At 33.4% G+C, this 23,767-nt stretch overlaps 4 protein-coding genes and 1 non-coding gene across 6 annotated transcripts; 2 read left to right on the top strand and 3 right to left on the bottom strand.

Moving 5' to 3' along the window:
- Positions 1 to 1,490: 1,490 nt before the first annotated feature.
- On the bottom strand, positions 1,491 to 7,164 carry LOC143575049 (glycerol-3-phosphate acyltransferase, chloroplastic-like). 2 transcript variants are annotated; one of them, XM_077059511.1, is made up of 13 exons: positions 6,746 to 7,164; positions 4,825 to 4,922; positions 4,601 to 4,687; positions 4,423 to 4,520; positions 4,267 to 4,324; positions 4,076 to 4,177; positions 3,938 to 3,999; positions 3,748 to 3,858; positions 2,540 to 2,618; positions 2,306 to 2,425; positions 2,099 to 2,212; positions 1,832 to 1,988; positions 1,491 to 1,754 (listed from the first exon to the last, which is right to left on the bottom strand). In XM_077059511.1, the coding sequence occupies exons 1-12, from the start codon at positions 7,026 to 7,028 to the stop codon at positions 1,845 to 1,847; spliced, it is 1,356 nt and encodes a 451-aa protein (XP_076915626.1). In that variant the 5' UTR covers positions 7,029 to 7,164; the 3' UTR covers positions 1,491 to 1,754; positions 1,832 to 1,844. The 2 variants fall into 2 exon arrangements, with proteins under 2 accessions (XP_076915626.1, XP_076915627.1); XM_077059512.1 differs by having other exon boundaries at positions 1,491 to 1,751.
- Positions 7,165 to 9,534: 2,370 nt separating this feature from the next.
- On the bottom strand, positions 9,535 to 11,467 carry LOC143575065 (dolichyl-diphosphooligosaccharide--protein glycosyltransferase subunit DAD1-like). The gene is made up of 5 exons (XM_077059523.1): positions 11,321 to 11,467; positions 11,188 to 11,235; positions 9,925 to 10,012; positions 9,771 to 9,814; positions 9,535 to 9,660 (listed from the first exon to the last, which is right to left on the bottom strand). Exons 1-5 carry the CDS (start codon positions 11,411 to 11,413, stop codon positions 9,577 to 9,579), a joined length of 357 nt encoding a protein of 118 aa, XP_076915638.1. The 5' UTR covers positions 11,414 to 11,467; the 3' UTR covers positions 9,535 to 9,576.
- A 109-nt stretch (positions 11,468 to 11,576) lies between these two features.
- Positions 11,577 to 11,650, top strand: TRNAI-AAU (transfer RNA isoleucine (anticodon AAU)). Its single transcript has one exon. It is a non-coding gene; the product is annotated as a tRNA-Ile (tRNA).
- Positions 11,651 to 16,367: 4,717 nt separating this feature from the next.
- LOC143575047 (uncharacterized protein At1g32220, chloroplastic-like) lies at positions 16,368 to 19,167 on the top strand. The gene is made up of 7 exons (XM_077059509.1): positions 16,368 to 16,499; positions 17,805 to 17,904; positions 17,993 to 18,081; positions 18,182 to 18,237; positions 18,331 to 18,477; positions 18,543 to 18,668; positions 18,766 to 19,167. Exons 1-7 carry the CDS (start codon positions 16,378 to 16,380, stop codon positions 19,044 to 19,046), a joined length of 921 nt encoding a protein of 306 aa, XP_076915624.1. The 5' UTR covers positions 16,368 to 16,377; the 3' UTR covers positions 19,047 to 19,167.
- Positions 19,168 to 19,269: 102 nt separating this feature from the next.
- LOC143575048 (uncharacterized) lies at positions 19,270 to 22,202 on the bottom strand. Its single transcript, XM_077059510.1, has 5 exons — positions 22,086 to 22,202; positions 20,319 to 20,428; positions 19,783 to 20,243; positions 19,617 to 19,710; positions 19,270 to 19,498 (listed from the first exon to the last, which is right to left on the bottom strand). The coding sequence occupies exons 1-5, from the start codon at positions 22,170 to 22,172 to the stop codon at positions 19,465 to 19,467; spliced, it is 786 nt and encodes a 261-aa protein (XP_076915625.1). The 5' UTR covers positions 22,173 to 22,202; the 3' UTR covers positions 19,270 to 19,464.
- Positions 22,203 to 23,767: the final 1,565 nt, after the last annotated feature.

Raw genomic sequence — 23,767 nt, 5'->3', positions numbered from 1 at the left:
TTGCCATAGCTCTTGAGCTAAACCACAACTCAAACAGATGCTCACTTGTTTCCTCGGCCTCACCACAAAACGGGCAAAGGATTACCGATACTTCCAAGATGAGAGTTAGTCCAAAATCGTTGAGCCAACCCTGCCAATTGTTCCAAACTAATTTGAAATACATCATTTGCATGCTGTGTAATTTACGTAAATAAATATTAAAAAAATTGAAACATATCATTTGTGAATGCATTTAATAATTTCATCAAGAACTATCCATGTCCTATACCTTCTTCGGTTACTTTCGGATGTGACAAACCAACCTTGTCTCTTTAAAGGGTAACATATACAACAACAAGAACATCAACATAATAAATATAGTGAAAGGGAATAGGACACCTACTTAAAACTTTGTTACTAACTTTATAAACAAGACCATCAATGCAACCGAAGGTGAGTTGCTAACGAGACTAAAGTCTAAACAGATAAGTTAGGTGGCCTGCTAACATTTAAAAAAGAATTACGTACTAGTAAAATGTTATTATAAAAACTACATTTTTTTTAAAATATTATTTTGTTATAGATATAACCATTTAAGAGATTTTATATGTTTCTTAATAAAATTTAGCTGCAATTCGTTTTTGTATGAATAAAAACTTATGAAGTAGCTATAAATGAAGACGTGGGAGTACTCCCTCAAGCATTTAAGAGAAAATTGCGCTTTCAAAAACTTATGGCATTTCGTACTATATAAGTAAAATATCACCACTCTAATTTACTTCTTCAACTAACCGACGGTCCTTTTTTTTAATCTGAATTAAATTTCATTTCAACACAAAACATCCAAAATCTACTCATAAATTGCATCTTATGCAAACTTTGTGAGACTTGAAACAGCACAATTTTATGCCAAGTAACTAGGACTCTAGGAGCGTATGTTAGTTGAGGTGCAGAAATTGGGTTGGGTTCCAGGCTCAAACCGGTTCAGGTTGGCCCAAAGATGGTTAAATCATGTTGTCCAAACTGTTTTGTGTAAGAACCAATTTTTGTAGGGAAATTATTGGGTTTGACCGGCTTCGAAGTATAGGATTATAAACTGATTTCAACCCTATGGTCCGATTTAGGTCTAAACAGTGTTTAACAAAACCGGTTTCCAAAAACCATAGCACCTTGTTAAAACGAAAACATTCGTTATCATCCATTCAGATTCCTAGTTAATAAGCCCGACACATATAAGTCACCTTATATTCAGTTGAGCCAAGCAGAGGGTAAGCTGGTGTCTCCTTTTACAGACGAGTTATAGGACCGAGCCTATACATCAGTAACCAATGGGTATTTTCAACATTTGTTAAAAATCAAGCAAATAAAATTGACACCACAATTTAAAACTTGTACAAAGTGTAAATGTTCTACATATAATGATTATAATATACCTTTTTTTATTTAAAATTTTTAAAAGAAAAGCTGTGAAAATATTTAGGCGGCCAGAATTAAAAGTTCAAACAGATAAAGGCCCAACATGATGTCTGTGTTGAAGGTTTATCTACTGCTTGATGGTCCTTTACAAGCTAACATTAACATAACTGTACATGCCCATCCCTCAATCATTTCATTACACATACTATATATCTTCTTCATGAAAACTAAAGAAATAACTTAAATAAACAACATTTTTTTTTCTGTTGCTTATAGAATTTGCTTGCAGAAGATCTTCTATGATTTGGTATCTATACACCTAGGCTCATGTAAAAAAAAAGAATATTCTTCACCTGCTGCTGCCTTCACAAAACAAACAGTCATTTAACAAATCCAATTCCTCCTATTATGCAAAGACTTTTAAAAGGATGCATGCCTGTAAACATAAACTAGTCAAGAGATTGCAACGGTTGCGACAATGAGACACTCGATGTTGATGCTTCTAAGCCTTTTCCTCCGTTTATGGCGGATTGTAGCACGCTGTATTGCTCACACACCGAATCATAAAGTGCTTGTGAATAAGTTGCCTTGGCCTGCAAGAAATTTATTTATAAGGTTCCAATTGTAACAATTTACATACATCTGGTGTATTTATTTTTTATTTTTTTTCACTTTCAAGTTTCAACAAATATGTAATACTAACCTCCTCGGGGGATCCACAAGAAGCAGTGGCTGTTTGGAAATTAATTTCAGGTGCGACTGATATTCCAGTGCCATGAAACGAGACCAATCTCTTCTCTCCTATTTCTTTCTCAACCTATTCAAAAATGTTTTTTTATATTAAAAGTAATTGAGTTACGTCATATGAGTAACGGAAGAAAAAAGGGACACCGAACCAACAAAAACACACCTGAGCAGGAGGGGGCATGATGTCATGGCACAGTATCGCTAAAGGGTATATATGGCCCACCACACCAGCATGGTCCACAAGCCTTCTCATGTTGTCCAGAGAGCTGGCATCAAATGGTGCCTTAACACAGCATATGTAGTTATAAAGTATAAACACGTGGTTGCCAAATCTAGTAAAATAACAATGTGTAACAAAGCATATAGTATCCGTGTCATAGAAGGAAAGATGTCTTACTGGAAACCATTGATTTGTGATGGGATCTGGCCTGTCCCTTCCACCACTTGGCGCGATCCATATTATTTTTGATCCACCCCTATAATTCAAAAGCTAAAACTATTAAACTAATTAAAAAGATTAAACAGCATTGAAGTTATTTGAATAACACATGATCAAAAGAGGTAAAAGAATAATTAAAAAGGTAGCCAATTACAACAAGCCAAAATTTGGAAGGTAGCATTATGAGTGTGCATGAAACTGAAAAAGTGATTCGTAACCAAAATAACCAAATCCAAACAAAAACCTACGGTCTGGTTTTAAGTTTTCGTATTAACCAAACTTCCGGTTCGATTTTGGTTTTGCATGTGATGAAAATCAAAAAAACTGGACTGAACCGAATTTATGGATTTTCACTTCTAATTTTGTATTTAAGTAACTTACAAAAAAATTATAAATCATGACCCAAATATTTTAGCTCAAAATGTACAACAATTAATTATTAACTGACTAATAGACTTAAACCCAAATTCATTAATTTTAGCTAATTATTTTTTCTGCTTAAAAACTTTAACCCCGATTTGTAGGACCAAACCCAAGCCAAAAACTGAGCAGTTTTCAAAAACTCAAAAACCTACTTTCAATGTGAGCCTGATAAGACTCCACCTTATCAGCGGGTCAACCCATCTGGGTCCAAATGGTCTTGGGTCAGTTACCTTTACCCAGTCAATCAGGAGCAAAGGTTTAGGGCTGAATTAGTGGGGGGTTGACTGTTGACCATTGACGGTCAAAGGCTGAATGTTAGGAGATATTAATTACCTAAATTATGTTATAAGTATTTCATTTGTGTTTTAGTTTTCACTGTCTTGTTTATTATGATTATCAAGTTCTTCTTGTAATTGGAGACTTACCATCTCGAATTGGTTAAATCGGAGACTAGCCCCTCTCGAATCGGGCCAACTATCTTCTTATTTCAATAAAATATATATTTTAGTTTTTGGGTTCTATCAGAGCCATAACCGACCCACACTGACCCCTAGGTATACACTATGAAATCATAAAGATACATGCATACTTGATTTGATTGAAAGACATTTAACTATGATGAGAAATTTATCTACACGTAAGTATTTAAAGGACGAAATAAAGCAGATAGCAATTATGATTTTATAACCACACGAAAGTTCCAACATTAATTTAGTTATTTTAGAAAAAAGGATATTAGATACCTCAAAAGCAAAGCCATCTCTTTTAAACTTCTTGTATTTGCTCTCCTTTTCATATCAGCAAGCTCAGGAACATCATTCATATGTTTCTTTGAATACACGCACAACAAGTTCCTATAGTGTAACTTCATATTAGAACACAATGATATTATTAAGTCATGATTTTTATGTCGAAATCAAAATAAACAAGAACCTTCCCATGCTGAAAGGCTTACAAAGAGGATCTGTTATAACCCTGTCCCCTGCCACATAGATCTGCATTACAGTAATCAGATATTAAACTCAACTGAACATTTTCATAACATGTGGCACCAATTTATAAAGGGCTTACTATGTTCTCAGAAATATAGGGATTGGTTGTTTCAAGCAACAAAGCAATAACAGCTGGATCTGCTTCTGACTGGTGGTTGGAAATAAAAATCACATTTTCACCCTGTTTGTCCACAAGATATTATCAGGATCTTTGAAAAAAAAAACATAATAAGAAGAATTGAGACATAAGAACCACAAGAAACCAGGTACCTTCTTGAGATGTTCTTCCATTTCACTGAAAACGGAGACATTGCCAACATAGGATTCCCTGATAACCAAATATGACCATGATTAGGAATAACAATGACACCTGCATAAACAGAATAGTGAAAATCAACAGAAAGACCGTCAAGTATTTTAACTTACCTGAAGTTGATCAAAGGGCGGATATAATTTTGACCAAACAGATAGTAATCAAAAGGTTCCCGAATGGCTTCATGATATGGTGAAAATTCGAAAGGCTCCTGCAAATTAATCAACATATTTAGAGAGGAGAAACATGATTAACATGAATTATTATCAAATATGCATCATCCAAGCAGACCTTCACAGCCAAGGACATACGATCAAGTGCTACACGCATGTTTGACAATACAATATCTTCTGCAAGGGGATCTCCACTTTGGAAAACCTGGATAAGGAAAGAACGTTGAAAGTTAAAAAAATATATAGACATTTATATAAATCAGCCTCTTAATCAGATGGCAGATGCTATTCAATGTTTCACACACTTCAAAAAATAAGGATGAGACCAAGAAAAATAATCACAGCATTTTTGTAGTTATGGTAGAGTTCCTCCATTGAGTTAGCAATATGTTTTGGTAGTGTTCCAGCTTCTACCTCTCTTTTAATTCCAGAAAGAATATCTGCAAGAAATAGTATAACTAACACACATTAGATAGATTTTAGCATGCATATGGAAAAAATAAGGTATTTTTAGAGGTAAACAGAAGCGAGATCTTACTAAATCATAGAAAATATATATATTAAATCATATAAATACTTTTTGTTCTTACAAAAAATATCTTAAGAGTAAAGACTAACAAATAACGTTGTATGGTAACGATAAAGAAAACTTGCAAATATCAGTACCCAAATATGCAAGTAATAAACTATCGCGTCACTCAGCCACTAGGGTTCCTTATGGTACGTGTAAATATAACGAGACAGAACATATCTAACAATTTGTAATTGTCTAACATGATAAGATAACCTATTAATTACTCCCAAATGTGATGACTTTATATGATGACGTAACTTATATGATATAAACAGAATTTGAAACGGTTGTTGCTGAACAAGTGACCAGCCTACTTAACAGTGTATAGGACTCAGCTTCTCAAAATACAAATGGTACAAATAAATTGGCTACAGAATACAGTTATATTCTTCAAAATGAGTTGTTTGGCTGTCATTCACAGAAGGGATAAATAACTGTTATCACAAAGATCCTTCTAGAGCTTTATGATGTGTTAATGAGGACGATTGGACCAAAATAAAAAAAAAAGAAAAACACGGGTGCCGACCATTACAAAGTACCAAAATTGTCAATTGCTTACGTAACCAAATGATTTCTAGTGTTACAAATGCATTAATTAAAATTGCATCAAAAGATATACTTCTCTCTTCAACGCACACCTTATACTAAAAGAACCCCAATATATCATACACTCATCCTGCCATATAAGGATAGACAAACAACAGGGTAGTTTGTATATAACTGTTAAACTTTGATTTCCTTTATTTTGCTTCATACACATGTACTTAGAGCCGAGGGTCTCTCTGGAAGCCACCTCTTCATTCCTTTGGATGGAGGTACGGTGTGCCTACATCCCACCCTCCCCAGACCCTACTTATAGCTTTGCTGTCGGTGGGATTTTACTGGGCATGATTGATTGATTGATTGACAAACAACAGGTATCTCAAAACCAGTAAGGTCATGAATAACCAGAGCACCACAATCAAAGCGTTGGGTGATAACACTGAGAATGATAAAATATCCAAGTATCCAACAACAAGATAAGTTATATTGACGGTTCAACCTCCTCAGACAGTAATAGCAAACATAATCAACGTATAAATCATCCATACGACAAAACGACGCAGCACATGTATTCAACATTACTAAATGTCAATGGTTCAAACATACTCAAACAAAACAAATATATTTAGATAAGCTACACAGTCATTCACTGAAGAATTCATCCAAAACATCATGCAGGCTGTCAAAACCATTTATCCTATTACAAATCAGTTCAGAAAACTTTAGACAACAAATAGTAACTAAAGGATCATTCAAGAATGTAATACACACAGCGCATAGAGTCCGATACGGATGCACGCCACCACAAACATTGACGAAATCACCTACCGCGTTTGCATAAAACCTACAGTAACTCAATCAAAAAACGCTAACGAACGAATATCACAGCAAATCATCAATCAATCTTCGAAAACTCATCTACAGTCACTTACCTCATCAATTAAGTTACAACAAAATCAAGTGCACATGCCTACATACAGTATCACAGTAGTTCAATTACTAAATTCATTGCACAAACATTGACGAAATCACCTACGATGCTCAGATAAAACCTAATGAAAACTCATCTACAGTCACTATTTTCATCAATTAAATTAAAATAAAGTCAAGTTCAATTAGTAAATTCATTGTAAAGAAACCGCTCACCGTGTTCGGTTAGCGCATCCACGAATGAATGCGAGTAATCGAAGTCGGATCCGGTAACCGGTCGCGTAGCGGAGGATGACGACCACTTCTTATCTTCAAACGAGGTCTCGGCGGCGGCATTCGCAGCCCTGGAAAACGCTAAGTAGGGAAAATGTCGGATAATTGAGCGAGAGCGTAAGGTTGAAGAAGAAGAAGTAGGTGAAACAGAAACCCTAGGGTTAGCGGTGGAGAAGAAGAGAGTAGGCGAAGAAGAAGAAGAAGAAGAAGAAGAGATGATTGACATAATAATAATAATAATAATAATAATAATAATAATAATAGTGTTGTTTGTTGACGGTGTTATTAAAGTGGTGGTGGCTGTGGTGGTGGAGTAATGGCGGAGATGGTTATAATCGAAAACGAATAATAATAATAATAATAATAATAATAATAATAATAATAAAGGAGGAGGATGGAGATTGGATATTTTGGATGAGCTAGTTAGATAGATAGAAAGATGACTGACACCGCCTGGACCTGGAAATGAATGTTGGGCAGACTGGAACTAACCGGCTAACCGTTACTTAACCCTTTTTCTTGTTTTTTTTTTTATTTATCTTATTGTGTTTGGGATTGTGTGAAGTGATAATTCATAAATTTTTAGGTTTTCTAAAATCAATGTTTTTAGTTTTTTACTCCTTTCATCACTCAATCATCTCCATTAACTTGGTTTTGTTTTCAAGTTTATTTAAAGATGAAAAAAATGAAGTATTAGGAAATTATTGCGCTTCATAGGCTTTTTTAAAAAAGAAATAAATGAAATATGATAAATATTTGTTTTTCAATGACAAATAAAGAATAAGTTTGAAAAAATATTCTTTTTTCAATTTGTAAAGAAATATAAAGAGAAGAGAAAATGAAAAGAAATTGAAAAGAAAATTTTTCATCTTTTCTTCTCGTTAAGTGAACTCGGGAACACAAGTCTTTATTGAGGATTTACGTTGAATTTTATTTTATTTTTATTTTTTTAGAGGCAATGCAAAATTAAATAACAAAAAAGCTAATCTTCGGTTAGAAGGTGGAGGACAACCAAAGAGTACATAGCAACTGGAAAAAAACAACCTAAACCAGCTAAATCCACTCATGTCATAAAAGAAACATGAAACTCCAACCAAGCTAGTCAATCTAACTCTTTGTGCAAAACTGTAGACTTTATCCAAATTCCAACCAAGCAAATGAGCAATTAGTTTTGATCTCTTCCAAAACTAGCACCGTAGAGAAAGCCCTGTTGATGAAAATATGCACCTTTTTTTTGTCTTTCAGATGCACTAAATCGAGGAGTAAGTCATAGCCAAAAGAATCATCTTCTCTGAACAAGAAATTTGGCTCGGGTCATTTATTACTCAACTATAGATACATGTGATTATTTTATGTATATGTATAATTCTAGTTACATGAGATTATATATGTAAAGTTTAAATTGTTGTGTTATCATTTATATATAGATAATAACACTATTGTAAATGTAGATTTTATATTACAGGCACAACTCACAAGCTTAATCAAGTTTTATTTTAAAGCTTATATTCAAGCTCGCTTATTAATGAGTTTTAACTTATGAATGACTTGACCTTTTTACAATCATGGTAAATTTTGAGTACTTATGATTAAACAACTTAATAGATAACATTTAGACCAAGTGTAGTGAGGATGTGGTGGGCTTTACTCCCCCGCCATCTCAAGAAGAGGGTGCCAAAGAGTAACGAGTCTCTTTGGGCGCTAGTCTATAAACGACATTAAAGGCAAAAGAGGTGGGATCACTTGTTTTTCAACCTACCACTTTCACCCTTTCACATTTTTTTTAAAAAAAAATTAAATAATAATTGTGTTTTCAATTAAACCATTACGCATTTTTAATAAAAGTTAATGAGTGTCCTATGTTGTTTTAACTCCTTTTGTCACATTCTCCGGTCACTATCTCAACATCTATTTCCACAAATGCTTAGACTTTTCTTTACCATTGACTTTTTTCACAAGTTTTAGAAAAGAAATATATCATTTCATTTTCTTTCCTAAAGAAAATATCTCCACGCATCAAATTTTTCCACAAAAGGACTGAATACAATTCTCTTATCCACTTCTTTAAAAAGTCTTTTGGTAGTACTTTTATAACTAGATAAAGAAAGTTCAAAGTATCATCACATTCTGTAAAATATAAGAATGTTTGTTAAGCAACACTACTAAAACAACGGTCCAAGCTCATGTCTCAAAACTCGCACAAAATTGACCCGGATTGTTGACGAGCAGAGCTCAAGCCAAAGTTCCCGGATTGTTGACGAGCAGAGCTCAAGCCAAAGTTGTTTAGCTTGCTTAATTAACCCCGACTATTAACAACTTGTAGCCAAGTAAAAGACATTCAATCTTTTAAAAATACATTAATATTATTCACCCAATTTGGATCAATACCTTTTATTTATGTTCTAACAATCCAACCAAACCAAAACCAAGTTGAGCCCATTGTTTTTTAAAACAGAGCCCATACTATTTTGGACGAGTTAACCCGAGCTGGCTCAATTTTTAACCGAGCCAAACTCACCCTAACTCAGCTCGTGAACAACCCTAAACCCAACAGGCTTAGTTATCGAAAACTGAATTTGTTATTTGTATATTTGACATGACATATAGTAGACCAGATGAATAACCACTGAACTGAAATGAGCTACATATTGCAATACAAGCAAGAAAATAATTATCTATTGTCAATACAGAATTCGTTACTCAGCATTACAGATTCATACTCATGAGATCAACATCATTAAAATGCAGTCATATAACATGTCCAAAAACGCAACCTATCCAAGGAAATTCATAATAACCAAATGCAGCACCAAATTGCACAGAACAAAATCAGCAAAAGCGCGTTCTGGAGGTAAATCCTGCAAAGTGTTTTAACAAATTAACATCGCATGTTACCATATAGAAGTTGAAGCTACACACATGTTTAATCAGGTAATTGCAAGTTTTTATGCAAGATCAATCAACATACCTTGAATTCCTTGTTTTCTTTGTTCACTTGGATACGAAGACAAACTATAGCCAAAATGACAAATATAAAAAAATGTTAACAAGTTGGCAAGACAATATGTTGGGCTGAAAATGGAAACCATTTATCCAAGATAATGAGTTTAGATTAAGCTTACCAGCTAAGACTGCGGTCCCCACACAAGAAAGCACACCCGAGAGGAAAGAGTTAAACGGAAACGACCCAACTATTGCCATGTAAACCACCTGGTGATAAACAAAACACAAAAAAGCTTCATTTCAAGTTTGTTTCCTGAAATTTATGCCCTATGATTAGTATTACGTAAGCGAGTATAGCATAGCAGTAATAACTATTTAGCAACTTAGCAAGTAGCCAGTTAACAAAAAAAAACTCTAAGTGAAACAGACATTTAAAATTTTTCATCTTTGTCATGTACCATTTTCATTATGTCAGTTGATGTTTGTGGGTCCCTTGACACCTTAAACCTAACAGTATGATCATCATCATTAAGACATACAGAGCAGCGAAAAGATCAAAACTTTAAACTAAACAACACACATGAATCATTTCCAAACAACTTCACACAATCACAGCACTAGTTGAAAGAACAAACAAACCTAGACCAGACATATTGTCACGGGTTTCCATTCACATTTCTTGTCGTTAGAGGAAACAAAGAGATATGTCTAAACTCTAAAAGTATTTGTCAAAGAGTCTACTAAGAATACACTGTGTCTGCTTACTTGCTTTCCAAGATTAAATATTACAAACTGATTTAAATTATGATTTAACTATGTCAAGTAGACTGCTAAAAGTATCGTCAAGCAACTCAACAAAGAGCCAACATCAGTAACTATAAACTCCTTAAAGACTGTTCATGCATAGATAGAACTACAATATAAACTCAAAATCACAAAATGGTGGATCAGAACCAACGATATAGACAACTATAACTCAAAACTAATAGAAACACTTCGTATATTGATTAATCAAAACACTGAAACACAAAAAGAGAACCTTTGCATATTACAAATCTGCAGTAAGTTTAGTCATACATCCTAAGAACTTTTTCTTGATCGCAAAGAAGACAAATTCAAACAATCAAAAATACCAAATATAGCATTTACACCAAAAGAAACATGAAAACCAAAATTAACAGACGTCTGCTTTCACGAATTTGCAAGAAAAACATAATCAGATCTTAAACCTAAAATAATAACAGCTACCGAGCTACACTGACTGTTCAATCAAACATAAAATAGAAAATTAGCTTTTAACAATATAAATTTATAACTTTCACTTTTGATGCCAAAAGCAATCCCGGTAGCATAATCGATATAGATTTTACACTCAATTTACATTTGATTTATACTCGATTCGCTAGATAACTAGCAAAATTAAAAATAAGCAAGTTGTGTACCTGAATTAGAGCGGTGAGGACAGCAAACACCACGTACAGATCTATGATCTGGATAGACAAACCACAATATAAATTGAATCAATTAGGGCTTACAATAATAATAATTATTATTATTATAATTCAAAGGGTGAACCTTGAGATTAGTAGGAATGGCGGAATAAGCAGATCGGAGTGAGTGAAACAGAGCGTGTGCGTCATCTTTCGTCGTCGTACCAGATCGAGCCATTTCCAATTACTCTCTCTCTCTCTCTCTCTCAGTTTCTGTGCGTTTACTCTCAAGTCTGGATAGTCAATTTCATAAAACTCTTTTGGAGGAAGATCTCTGATGGATGATATGATAAGATTTAAGTTAACGATATTATGATTTAGAACAAAAGGAATAACATCAAGGCCTATTAGCTCAGTTGGTTAGAGCGTCGTGCTAATAACGCGAAGGTCGCAGGTTCGAGACCTGCATGGGCCATTATATTGTTTTTTTTGTTGTTTTTTGTTGCATATTCTACGTTAGTATTACACCAATATTTTCACAGCAAATTTTAGAAAGAGAATCAATTTTTTATTCAAAGAAAACGTAATCTGTAGATGGCCGAAATATAAGATCAATAAATCTAGATGTTTAAATTAATCTATATATCTATAATATATATAAACGAAAACATAAAAATCCTACATGTCGTGATGTGGTCGCTCCCCCTTTTTTTGGAGTCACCAGATTTGCTTGATTTTAAAATGGAGGCTTCTCATGCATTTGACCCGAATTCATAGGTATGGGTCTTACCAAACCCAGATATATTCCTTAAACAGGTTATAACATCTCATTAAATAAAAATTATTCTCACCAAATTATTGATGTAAAAATCCTATAAAATAGGATATACTAAAAATTAATATCTTATTTATTTTAAAAAAGATACATATATATATGTATATTATTTAAATTAAAAAATCAATTTTATAGTAAAAAAATAAACGGGTCCTGGGTCTCATCAAACCATAAGTATATTATTAACTTTCATAAATATTATTTATAATTAAAAAACCAATTTTATAGTAAAAAAATAAACGGGTCTTGGGTCTCATCAAAACCATATAGCTTTTAAACCAGGTTATAACATCTCATTTATTTGTGAAACAATTTATCATCAAACCATAAGTATATTATTAACTTTCATACAATAAAAAAATATAAATTCAAAAAAATAAATAAATATATAACAAACAATATAAAACAACCCCCGTAATACGGGAGATAAAAACTAGTTATTCAATAAATATAAATATTTTTATTGATTATTCTTAAATATTATACACTATGTTAGAAGAAATTTAAAAAAAAACTTATAAAACATGGGTTTCCAGTTATTTTTTATGGTGATACTTGAATTGGAGTTCATGTTTTGTTGGTCATCCATGCAACTACTTTCTCACAAAACCCGGTTGCATGACATTCATGTGGGAAGATTACATGAAAACAATAAATATGTATGCTTCGGTTACACTTATTAATCATCATTGAAAATCGTAACAAACCCTTTAGACTATGTGCAGTGGGTCAACTCTTCACTACAATACACACACATTTTCAACGCATCTTGCCCTTGAACCCATTAACACACTCACGCCCAAAGGGGCTCAAGCCTTGGCACCCACCATGAACTGATGTTTAACGCCTCTACAAATCTAATGTGTTAGGAGAACTAAACCATAACGCTTGGTCTTATACCTTTAATGATGGATGCATAATAACCCTTTGTTTCATCCTCTCTTTTATTTCTATTTCTATGATCTCTTTCTCTCTCATTCTCACATTATTCATTTTAAATGCTTGAATTTTTTGCTCACGATTTTTCACCATCAGCCCGTCCCTATCTTCTTTCTCTATCCTTCTTCACCTGGATTTCAATGCTACTCTAATGATATAAGTTGTAGCTTGTCTTTGATAGATAATAAAATATGACATTACCTTAGTTTAATTTCTTACCATATTCGCTAGCTAGCATTTAGTTTGATGGGTTCATTAACTTGTTACATGGTACGATCGTGAGTTATTATGGTCCATGAAATTGAAACATGACGCGGTATTTATTATTACTTCTTGTGATATGTTAGGACACATTACTTTTAATTTGATACAATATGTGTTGCTGTTAGTACCAGATCGGATGGAACATAGTATTGAGTTGTTGATAATGTAGTTGTGTTACTGATATACTTTTTTTTGCAGCAGGAGATGTCATCCAAATAGGGCAAGACATCTTACACATGTTCATTAATGTTATATAGTATTCAAGTAAGTTAGCAGACAACTTGTTAGTTAAATACACCTAAAAGACTGTATTATACAAGTTATAAACTAGTTTGTTAATTTTTTCTTTGGTCACCAATTTTTTTTTTTAATAATAATAATAGAAACATAGATATTACATCAACATAGCAGGTAGGCGGGCAACAAGCTGCGCCGCCACCCCTTTCTGAATTGCAAACCCTAACCTGCTAAAGACATACCCCTGCCCCTTTGGAGTCGACACATTGCCATGCACAACCCGTTGGACCCTGGTTAGGAAACGGATGGCTTCCGGTGCCAAGGAGCCAAAGGTATCAAAGCAAGAGGGACAAAAACATGTTGGTTCTCTTCGTAGACTTTAGCATGTTTCTCCACCTTCTTCGCAGGCTTTAGCATGTTAATTCAATAAAAATTGTTATAAAACACAAATGTGAGTATGTGACTTTATTTATTTATCTGTTTTCTTTTTCTTTATGTCTAATTTTATGTATACCCATCTATAATATATATAAACGAAAACCAAAAAATCTTACGTGTCGCGATGTGATCGCTCCCCCCTTTTTTGGAGTCACCAGATTTGCTTGATTTCTAAATAGTGGCTTCTCATGCATTTGACCCGAATTCATGGGTATGGGTCTTACCAAACCCAGATATTCCTTAAACGGGTTATAACATCTCCATCAATAAAAAATTATTCTCACCAAATTATTGATGTAAAAATCCTATAAAATAGGATATACTAAAAATTAATATCTTATTTATTTTAAAAAAGATATATATATTATTTAAATTAAAAAACAATTTGATAGTAAAAAACATAAACGGGTCTTGGGTCTCATCAAACCATAAATATATTATTAACTTTCATAAATATTATTTATAATTAAAAAACCAATTTTATAGTAAAAGAAATAAACGGGTCTTGGGTCTCATCAAAACCATATAGTTTTTAAACTGAGTTATAACATCTCATTTATTTGTCAAACAATTTATCATCAAACCATAAATATATTATTAAATTTCATACAATAAAAAAAAATATAAATACAAAAAATAAATAAATATTAGAACAAATAATATAAAGCAACCCCCGTAATACGGGGGATAAAAACCAGTAAATGAATAAGATTAAATAACTTATATTATTAAACAATAATAAATACATTTATTGATTTTTCTAAAAGTGGTATTTTTTAACAAGTGAATGATAACTCATAATTTCTTTCTTTTTAATCCAATTGTTATTATAAAAATACGATCTACTTTCATTTCTCTAACCACAACATAACACATGTCTGAAGGTGGCTAGACTTATGTTGGCATAACTAAAACATAGCCAACGCTGCCACACATGAAGTGTCACCAACACTCTAGCCGAAAACCTATATACCGACATGATTGTAGTCGGAGCTAAATTTCCTTCATTATGTGTTGGCTATGTCGTTGCCAGTTATCTTGCTTATTTGTCCTGATTGGTTGATTTTGGATAAGGCCATTTTAAAAAGTATAAAAGTCAATATCTATTAATGCAATTTATTAAGTAAAAACTGTATTTTTGTAATTTTCCTAAAGAAATGTGCTCGTCATAACCCAACGTACTAGTAGGAGTTGAGTCCATGTTAGTGTTTATGACTTGAAACCGATGAACATCGATCATAAATAAGAAAACACAACTTGTACGTCAAACAACACTCACAAGATAAGTATGATAATGTCATACATATTTAACTTAAATAAGCGTAGCTTTAACACAATCTATCTTTTCATTTTACAAAGGGTCCCACAATAGATACATAGTGTGATGTCATATATAATGACATGGTGAAAATTGACAAACCTATTATATGACTTTGTTAGTGGCCACAATTCTCACTTGTATGTCAAATGCATCACATCGTATGAACCACTTGACTTTGTTAGTGGTCATATAAGTCATTTAACGTTAGTCAAATACATTATACCGTATAACTTTGTTTGTGACCACATTAGCCATTTGACGCCGGCCTAAAACATCATACAAGTGATATGGCTACTTTACTATTTTCACTTTCTCATGCCACATATGCATGCCTGCCCCAAAAGGGAGTGTAATAGATCCAGGCCCATCTTTTTAAATGGCCCGTAATTATTAAAAACATATTTATTTTTTTATATATAATTTTGTTTTAAAACAAAAGCTTTCAAAATGACCATTTTTATCAATCTACCTTCGAATAATACATATGGTAATGGATTGTAAAACCCATTAAAGTTGATCTCTTGAACCCGCTTCAAGTCATGATGACTAATCAATCAATCTTGGGGTAAAAAGTATCTAATACTTATATTAACTTTTCTTAACTTTTGTACATAGGAAATGAGATTCAATCTTTTATTGCAAAGTTATAAGCCGCTTCTTTCACTCGTATAACTATTTGGTTGTTGGTTGAATGGAAAGAGGTATCGAATATGGAATCAAGAGTCACGAGTTCAATTCTCTTCACACAAGTGGTGTTATATTTTTATAGAAACAAACTTTAAGTTGCGTTTTATATGAATCATTTTAGTAACTTGTTTATTATTATTATTTTTTGTATTGGTCCATTTTGGGATTTTTAAAAGTTGTCAATTTATCTATCACATAACTGACAACGTGATTTAAAGGCCTATTTTTTTACTCTTACTCGTCTCATACCCTAAAATTTTAAGTGATTCTTAAAGACGACCCTAAACACGTATAACGCGACTTTAGAGCGATACTTTTGTAAATAGATGACCATCATCAATAACCCTCAAATAATGTTTTTTTTAAAAAAAAAACAATTTCAAAACCATAGAATAAAAAGAAGCCAAAACTCGTAACAAAAACCAAATTATAGAACACTGCTTCTCTAACTTCTGGTGGTACTGGAAACACGAAGAAGAAGATGTCTTGTTGTTCATGGCTATCGTACGCTGCTACCATTACCAGACCTTCTTCTTCTTTACCTTCAACTCCTATGTTTGCATCTGCTTTCCGTTCGCATTATTTCTCAACTCACACCAATCGGTCAGCTCTCTTATTATATTATATTATATTATATTATATTATATTATATTGTTAAATATGTATCTGCGTGTTTATTTTTTAATCTGTTCTAACCCACCTGTTATGTTAATTAACCCTAATTTAACTCAATTCTGACGCTTTCTGTTACATAATAATATGAGCGTCTTTTCTAGGTTAATTTTTAATCAATCAAGTGGTTCAACACTAATTGTCATATCTAGAGATAGCTGATCTTATTATATTTAATTATAATCAATAAGTTAAGGTTCATTTGTATAGGTTATTTTCGGTTAATAGCCGAACCGGTTACATAGGTTAGGGATTTTTCACTTAAAAGCCGGTTTTGGCCACTTGACGAATAAGCGGTTACAGTTACTAACCGATATTACAGTAACCGGTGTTTGCACCTCTAATACTTGTTTGAAGTGTGAATTTTGTGTAATTTGAGTCTAAGCTTCCTTTTGTTTGTGATGAATTTGGCGAATTAAGTGGATCTTCATCAAATTATTGTTGGTGCAATTTGGTGTAAATAACCTAAATTTTGATGTTTTATTGAACCGGTTATCACGTGAATTGTATGTATAAAATATTTAGTGAGTGTTGGTGCAACTTGAATCCAAATTTCTTTAAATTGGGGATTTGTTTTAAGTTCATAATGGTGTTGAATATTCCATGCTTATAAAATGATTGTTCTTTGAAGCATAATACTTTGCTTTGTGTTGTAAGCAAGCCATTGTTGATTGTTCAGTGGACAAGCAAAAATTGCTACTTTTGACATAGACTGGATGCACATGTAGGACAACCCGTTTGTCTGCTGGCATGGCATTGAATGACATTTTTACCTTTTACATGACCCTCGTGTACATCTTGCCTCGAATATAAACAATTACGTGTTAAAATCGTGAGGAACACATGAGTTAAAGGCGTGATTTTAGTTTTCTCACACCATTTGTATGTGCAGTAAGAATTCTGCCAAAATTGGGTAAATTATATGGAAGCTAAGTTTTGAACGTTTCAAAATTAAATCATAATGATTAAATAAAGTATTAATAAGTGAAAACCGAAATAACCAGCATATAGTGATTTTCCGTATATTAAAATACGCATAAAAACACTGCTACTTTATCCATCGTTTTTAGGTGTTAAAAGTTGTTAGTGAAAACCCTTTATTCAGCTATTTAAAAGTTGTTAGTGAATTACACAAGTCGCCTAAGTCTACCAAATATCCAAACTAGTTGTTTTAACCTGTACAAAAAGTTAAACCATTTTGTTATGTAATATAATCTGATTTTGTCTTTTCTGCAGCTTTTCGAGGTTCGGTGTCAAGTGCAGCTATGCTGACGCTGGCATAAAGGACACCAATTCTCGCACTATAGATGTTGAAGCAGATATCAAGCCTGAGAAGGTCTAAACTTTCACATAGACTATTTATTTCATTTCATTTTGTTAATTTTTCTAAACATCAACAATATCAAAAATTTTCTTTCTATCAGCTTGTAGTGTTGGGAGGCAGTGGCTTTGTTGGTTCTGCTATATGCAAGGCTGCAGCATCTAGGGGTATTGAAGTCATTAGCCTAAGCAGGTGCACCAATTTAATATATTAATTACTTATTAAATAATTAAATTGAAGTCAATGGCCAACCCCACTCATTGTAAAAACCTCCGTGGATTATTTTATTCAGGTCGGGACGGCCAAGTACCTTGGGTTCATGGGAAGATCAAGTGACTTGGATCACAGGTACGATAGTTAGATTCGTCGTCAGCAGTAAAATATCTAAAAGACCCCTCGACAGCTTTTCCTTTTTAATGTTTGTTAGTTTGTTTGTATCAGGAGATGTTTTCTATGTAAATTGGGATGAGGTACTTCCAGGCGCCACTGCAGTTATTTCAACCCTAGGAGGTTTCGGTAGCGAGGAACAAATGCAACGAATTAATGGCGAGGCAAATATCATTGCAGTAAATGCTGCCAAGGAATATGGTAAAGATTCTTTAACCGACGTTTGACTCGTTTGACCCGTTCAAGTAACTTCCATTTTCTTTTAGGAATTCCAAAGTTTGTGTTGATATCAGTGCACGACTATAACTTACCGTCGTTTTTACTTACATCTGGATACTTCACGGGAAAAAGAAAAGCCGAATCTGAAGTTCTTTCCAAATACCCAAGTTCTGGTAATTCACATAGAATTTTTTCACATTTGACTATTTGTTGTGGTGCTGTTTAACTGTTTATAACTTTATGGGCATATATGTCATTTTACATATGCAGGTGTAGTTCTAAGGCCTGGATTTATATATGGTAAAAGAAAGGTGGGCAATATTGAGATCCCGCTGAATTTAATAGGCGAACCAGTGGAAAAACTTCTTGATGCAACCTCAAACTACACCAAACCATTGAGTGCTATACCAGCATCGGACCTGCTTTTTGCGCCACCTGTTAGTGTGGATGATGTGGCACTAGCTGCAATAAATGCGGTCAAAGACGACGATTGCTTTGGAGTTTTTACGATCAACCAAATCAAGGAAGCTGCAACCGGGGTTAAAGTGTGAGCTCGTGAGTCAGAAGTTATGAGTATATGAATAATTATATATGTATGTATTGTATAATGTTTTATGAAGTTGTAACAACTGGAAAGAATGCAATACAAAGATGCCATTAGCTTCACTTTCATCATTTAGTAAACTTTATAAATTATTTGTTTACTAAACATGATTTGAAAAAAGATAAAACCTGAATTGATATATCTTTCTAAAACAACCATGTAACTTGAAAAAAAGAACCAGTACCAAGTACCAACATATATTAAATAATGTACACAAACTGAAACATATGATGCTCAACATGCAAAACGGCACCACTTATCATAGCTTGATTGACATAACAATCTCCTTTATAATCATGCAAGCTGCCAAGCTTATATATAATCCCATACAAGATCCTTGGTTGGATTTACATTTTGTGAGTACGTCATTTCTTTGCAGAAGCCTGCTCGGAGAGATACCTGCAAATGAGAATGCAAGGTTACACGTGTTGACTTTGCTGGTCAAGTTGACCTTTTTTTTTTCCTTTTCAGATTAATTTGAAATAAAAGGAGCACTTAAAGTCTTAAAACAACTTACTTGCCAGTATGAAACCCTGCAGAAAACCAAGCATTCAAAACAACTGAAAGATCCGTCTGAGACGTTGTCTCTCCTTCTTGCTCTTTCTTTCCCTCTACAATTTAAAAATAAGTAATTACGCAAAAAACATAATTAATAGTTAATATCCACTAAAGAACACGCTGACCTTTATCAAATGAACGGATAGCTTTGTCAATTGCTCCCTTTGCTGCTTTAATAAAACCATCTTCTTCTACAGAAACTGAATTTCCATTTTGAGCTAATGAAGTTGAGTATGGACACACAGTGGGTTGACATGTACATATAGGCGGTCCAGAAGTTTGAGGTGCAGACACGGTTTGGTATTGAGAATCATAACCAACACCATAACCATAACCATAACCGTAACTATAACCTTGCGGGTCCCAATGACCATATTGGTAAAGTTGTTCTAAAAGTTTTTTTCTTTGTTCCTCAACAGCATTGTATTGGTTGAGCAAATGATTATAATGTTCTGCACTTTCTGTATTAGCATTACTACAATCTGCATCTTGAATCTGGTCTCCGTTAGTTGGAACCGCATGTTGTGAAACGACTTCAGAAGCACACTTTTCAGTTACTGTGATGTCATCTGTCTCCACATTTGCACTATACACAAAAAATCAGTCACTTATGATAAGCTTTACAGACAGTTTGACCATTAATGCACACACACACACACACCTTTTAGCTTCAATGTTTTCATTGACGACATTTGGTGCGCTTTCTTTTGTGTCTTTTGTGATTCTTTCTTCCTTAAGAGAACCAATGTCACCTCCTTTGTCATGCATTATCTAAAAAAAAGACGTTCGTTTTTGAAAGTAAACAAATGTTTAATGCTACATGTTTTAGAATGCAGTCTCCAAGTTGCAACCCACATCAAGTATAGCTAACCCCATGGATCTACAATTCTACTCTAAATACAATGATGTGAAAATCCACTATAAGTCTATAACTGGCGGTTAATCACTAACTGTAGGCTGCCGATGCGATTTACACTAATCGACCACTAAAAAAATCAGTAATCAATCAATGACGGTCATAATCTTTGAAGTTTTGGAAATTTATACTTATTAAGACAAACCAACTAGTAAGTTTGAAAAAATATATACAAAACTTTGAAGCGTTTGTGTGTGCGCATATATATCTTGGTTTTAAATAGCGCGAAGCGCTCCGATGCGTTATGTCCTAAAATTCGATGCGTTTTGCGTGATGCGAGCGCATCACGTATCTGATGTGTTCTTTATTAAAATAATTTAAAAAAATAATTATACATGATATTTTAACATCTTAACTTTTAAACTTTCAAAAAATAAAAAATATGGGTAAATAAACATACATGAACAGTTTTATTGGTTGTTTACCTAAACTAAAATTCAGCTATTAACTTGGAAACGTGGGTAAAAGCAGTGAAAATTCTGTTGATTGTCAATATATTTTATATATACTGTATTAAATAAATTGTAAAAAGCCTTTAATTCAAATGTACAACTAAAAAAGCCTGATGTACAAGTAAATGATAACAATTTTAGGGTTTATATATTAATTTAGCCTCCGCCTCCTCCATCTCCCAACCTTCTACATTGATTCTTCTTCTACAAAATTTCTCCATGACTATACAAGACTTCTTTATCATCTCCAGGTAAGTAATAACTTTCATAACTAAAAGATCCAACCCAGTTTTCAATTGAAAAGGTCCGATTCTAGCCCTAATTACACGTTGCGCGCATCAGAGCGAATTATGCAAGCCGCAATATGCGAAATCTGGCGCAATATTGGCGCAACATGTAACCCCAACGCATCGCAGCAGTTGATGCGCCCCAGACCTCGCAACAGCGCATCAGCGCAATATGCGCGCAATTTAAAACCAAGATATATATAAATACGTTAAAATAACTACATATAAAATTCCAATCCGATTAATCGCTAGTTGGCACCCCACCGCCTAAAGAGTTTAACAACACTGTCTAAAAGTTAATTAAACTAGAATGATCATGTATGCATTTGGTGAGAGTTACATAACGGTGCATTTTACAAATGAGATGTCACACATGGACTAACTCGTGTCTTAATACTTTCGCTTATATATACTAAAAAGTTCCAAAAATAAGTTCAGAAATTTCACAGTTTGTTCAATTTATCTCACTAAATACCATCAATTTACTGTTTAAACTATGCCAAATATCAATTAGGAAAATATAACATAACAATATAAACAAAATAAAGCCCTAGGTTACTTAAACCAACATGTACACTAAAAATTCTCTAATATCAGATATATCTCTATCAACATAAAAAATATCAATGAATCTGAAAACTATCAATGGTCATACATATAATAGCATAACCTAGACAGCTAAACAAACAGCATACCGAGCGTATAATGCAACACCTAGTTCAGTTTTACCACAAAATTGAGAAGAAAATGAAACGAGTATGAGAAATAGAGACCTTGTATTTGGAAATAGAGTCATCTAGGGCTTTCACAAGGGCAGAATCGTCCCACACTTCACCACTTTTCGCCATTGTATTCTTCATCAGCCGCAAAGCAAAGGTGTGAGTGTGAGCACTTGTAGACTTAGGGTGTGTTTGGTAGAGGGAAGTGAGGTGTGAGAAATGGAATTGGAAAGAATTCTCTTGTTTGTTTATGAAGGAAAGAGGTGAGAAATGGAAATAAACCATTTTCGTTTCTCTGATTTTGTTTCTCTAAAAAAAGCGGAGAATTGATTTCTAGGGTTTCATTTCTCCCATTTTCCTCCTTTTCATTTCTCCCATTTTCCTCCTTCAGCAAGGATAGCACCGCAACCCAATTGCCTCCTGTTAATCGTTATCTCGACAGTCACTCACCAATCGGTTGCAACATTCACCTATTCCTTCAATAACATACACAATTGAAGTAAGTGTATTTAACAAAATCTTCAGGCGATTTCGAAGAATCCGACACAAGTGAAGCAAGTCAATCTAATGAAATCAGCAAGCGATTAGAAGAATCCTCCGTCATCGCGGGAGTTGGTAATTGACGATCTATAAAAGGGGAATTTCTGTTAATAAATAAAATCCTAGGGTTTCTTCAGTTCGTCGGATTTAAAGGCGAAGGCGATTGAATGATTTTCTTGAGCACGGACGGCCAAGGATTCTACACCAAAGAAGGTAAGGTTTTATTGAAAGTTGTGGAGTGGTTGAAATTTTTTGCGGATTGATGTAGGATTTGTATGCATTGTGTTTTTGTTTACAGTCGTTGTTATTTAGGAAGAGTCTTGTAAACCGAAAGCTTTATCTAGTGTCAAATGAGTCACGAATAAACACATGTTTTAATTGTGGTTGCTGTTTAGGAAGAGTCTTGTAAACCGAATGCTTTATCTAGTGTCAAATGAGTCACGAATAAACACATGTTTTAATTGTGGTTGCTGTTCTTGAAGTCAATGTAGGAAAGTCACTAGTTGATGTAGGAACACTTGTTTTTGAAGTCGTTGTTTCACGAATAATTGCATGTTTACATTGAGGTAGTTGTTTTTGAAGTTAATGTAGGAACACATGTTTTTTAAGTGATTGACTCACGAAAGCTTTGTGTACAGTCCTTGTTTTTGAAGTCAATGTAGATTGGTCAGTCAATTTATTTCTTTATTGACATTGGTCATTCAATAGTTGATGTAGGAATGTAGGTGTAGGTTGGTAATCTTAGTTACCAAAATTTTTATGAACTGACCAATATGTATTTGTCTGTCGAACTATTAAATTTATGTATATGTAGGTTTATTATTTGAGTTGGTAGAATCTATTTGAGTTGATTTTTGTAACTCCACATTGATGTAGTTGTTGTTGATGTATATGTAGGTGATTAAAAAATAAGAATGACTATTTTTCATTGCTAATCGATTAGCTGGTGATGTAGTCTATTGGGTTTCGTTTGGATTAGTTAGATATCAGTTTAGAAATGTTTATTTAGGATGAAGATTTTGGATTTTTTCTTTTTGGACAATATATAAGTTTGGTTCCTCTGAACATGGATTAGTGTATAATAGGAACTATGAACTCTTTTGATTTGTTATATATATGAAGTTTAGATTTAACAGACACAAAGCAAACTGGTATACTTTTTTTTTCATCAGCATCGGCAGTCACCTGACATCTGA

Source organism: Bidens hawaiensis, unplaced genomic scaffold, assembly GCF_021521415.1.
Source record: "Bidens hawaiensis isolate Kalapana, Puna unplaced genomic scaffold, B.hawaiensis_p1.1 tig00027291_1, whole genome shotgun sequence".
Classification (NCBI taxonomy): domain Eukaryota; kingdom Viridiplantae; phylum Streptophyta; class Magnoliopsida; order Asterales; family Asteraceae; genus Bidens; species Bidens hawaiensis.
The sequence above is the reverse complement of the archived record's forward strand: the minus strand, read 5'-3'. Positions and strand labels throughout refer to the sequence as shown.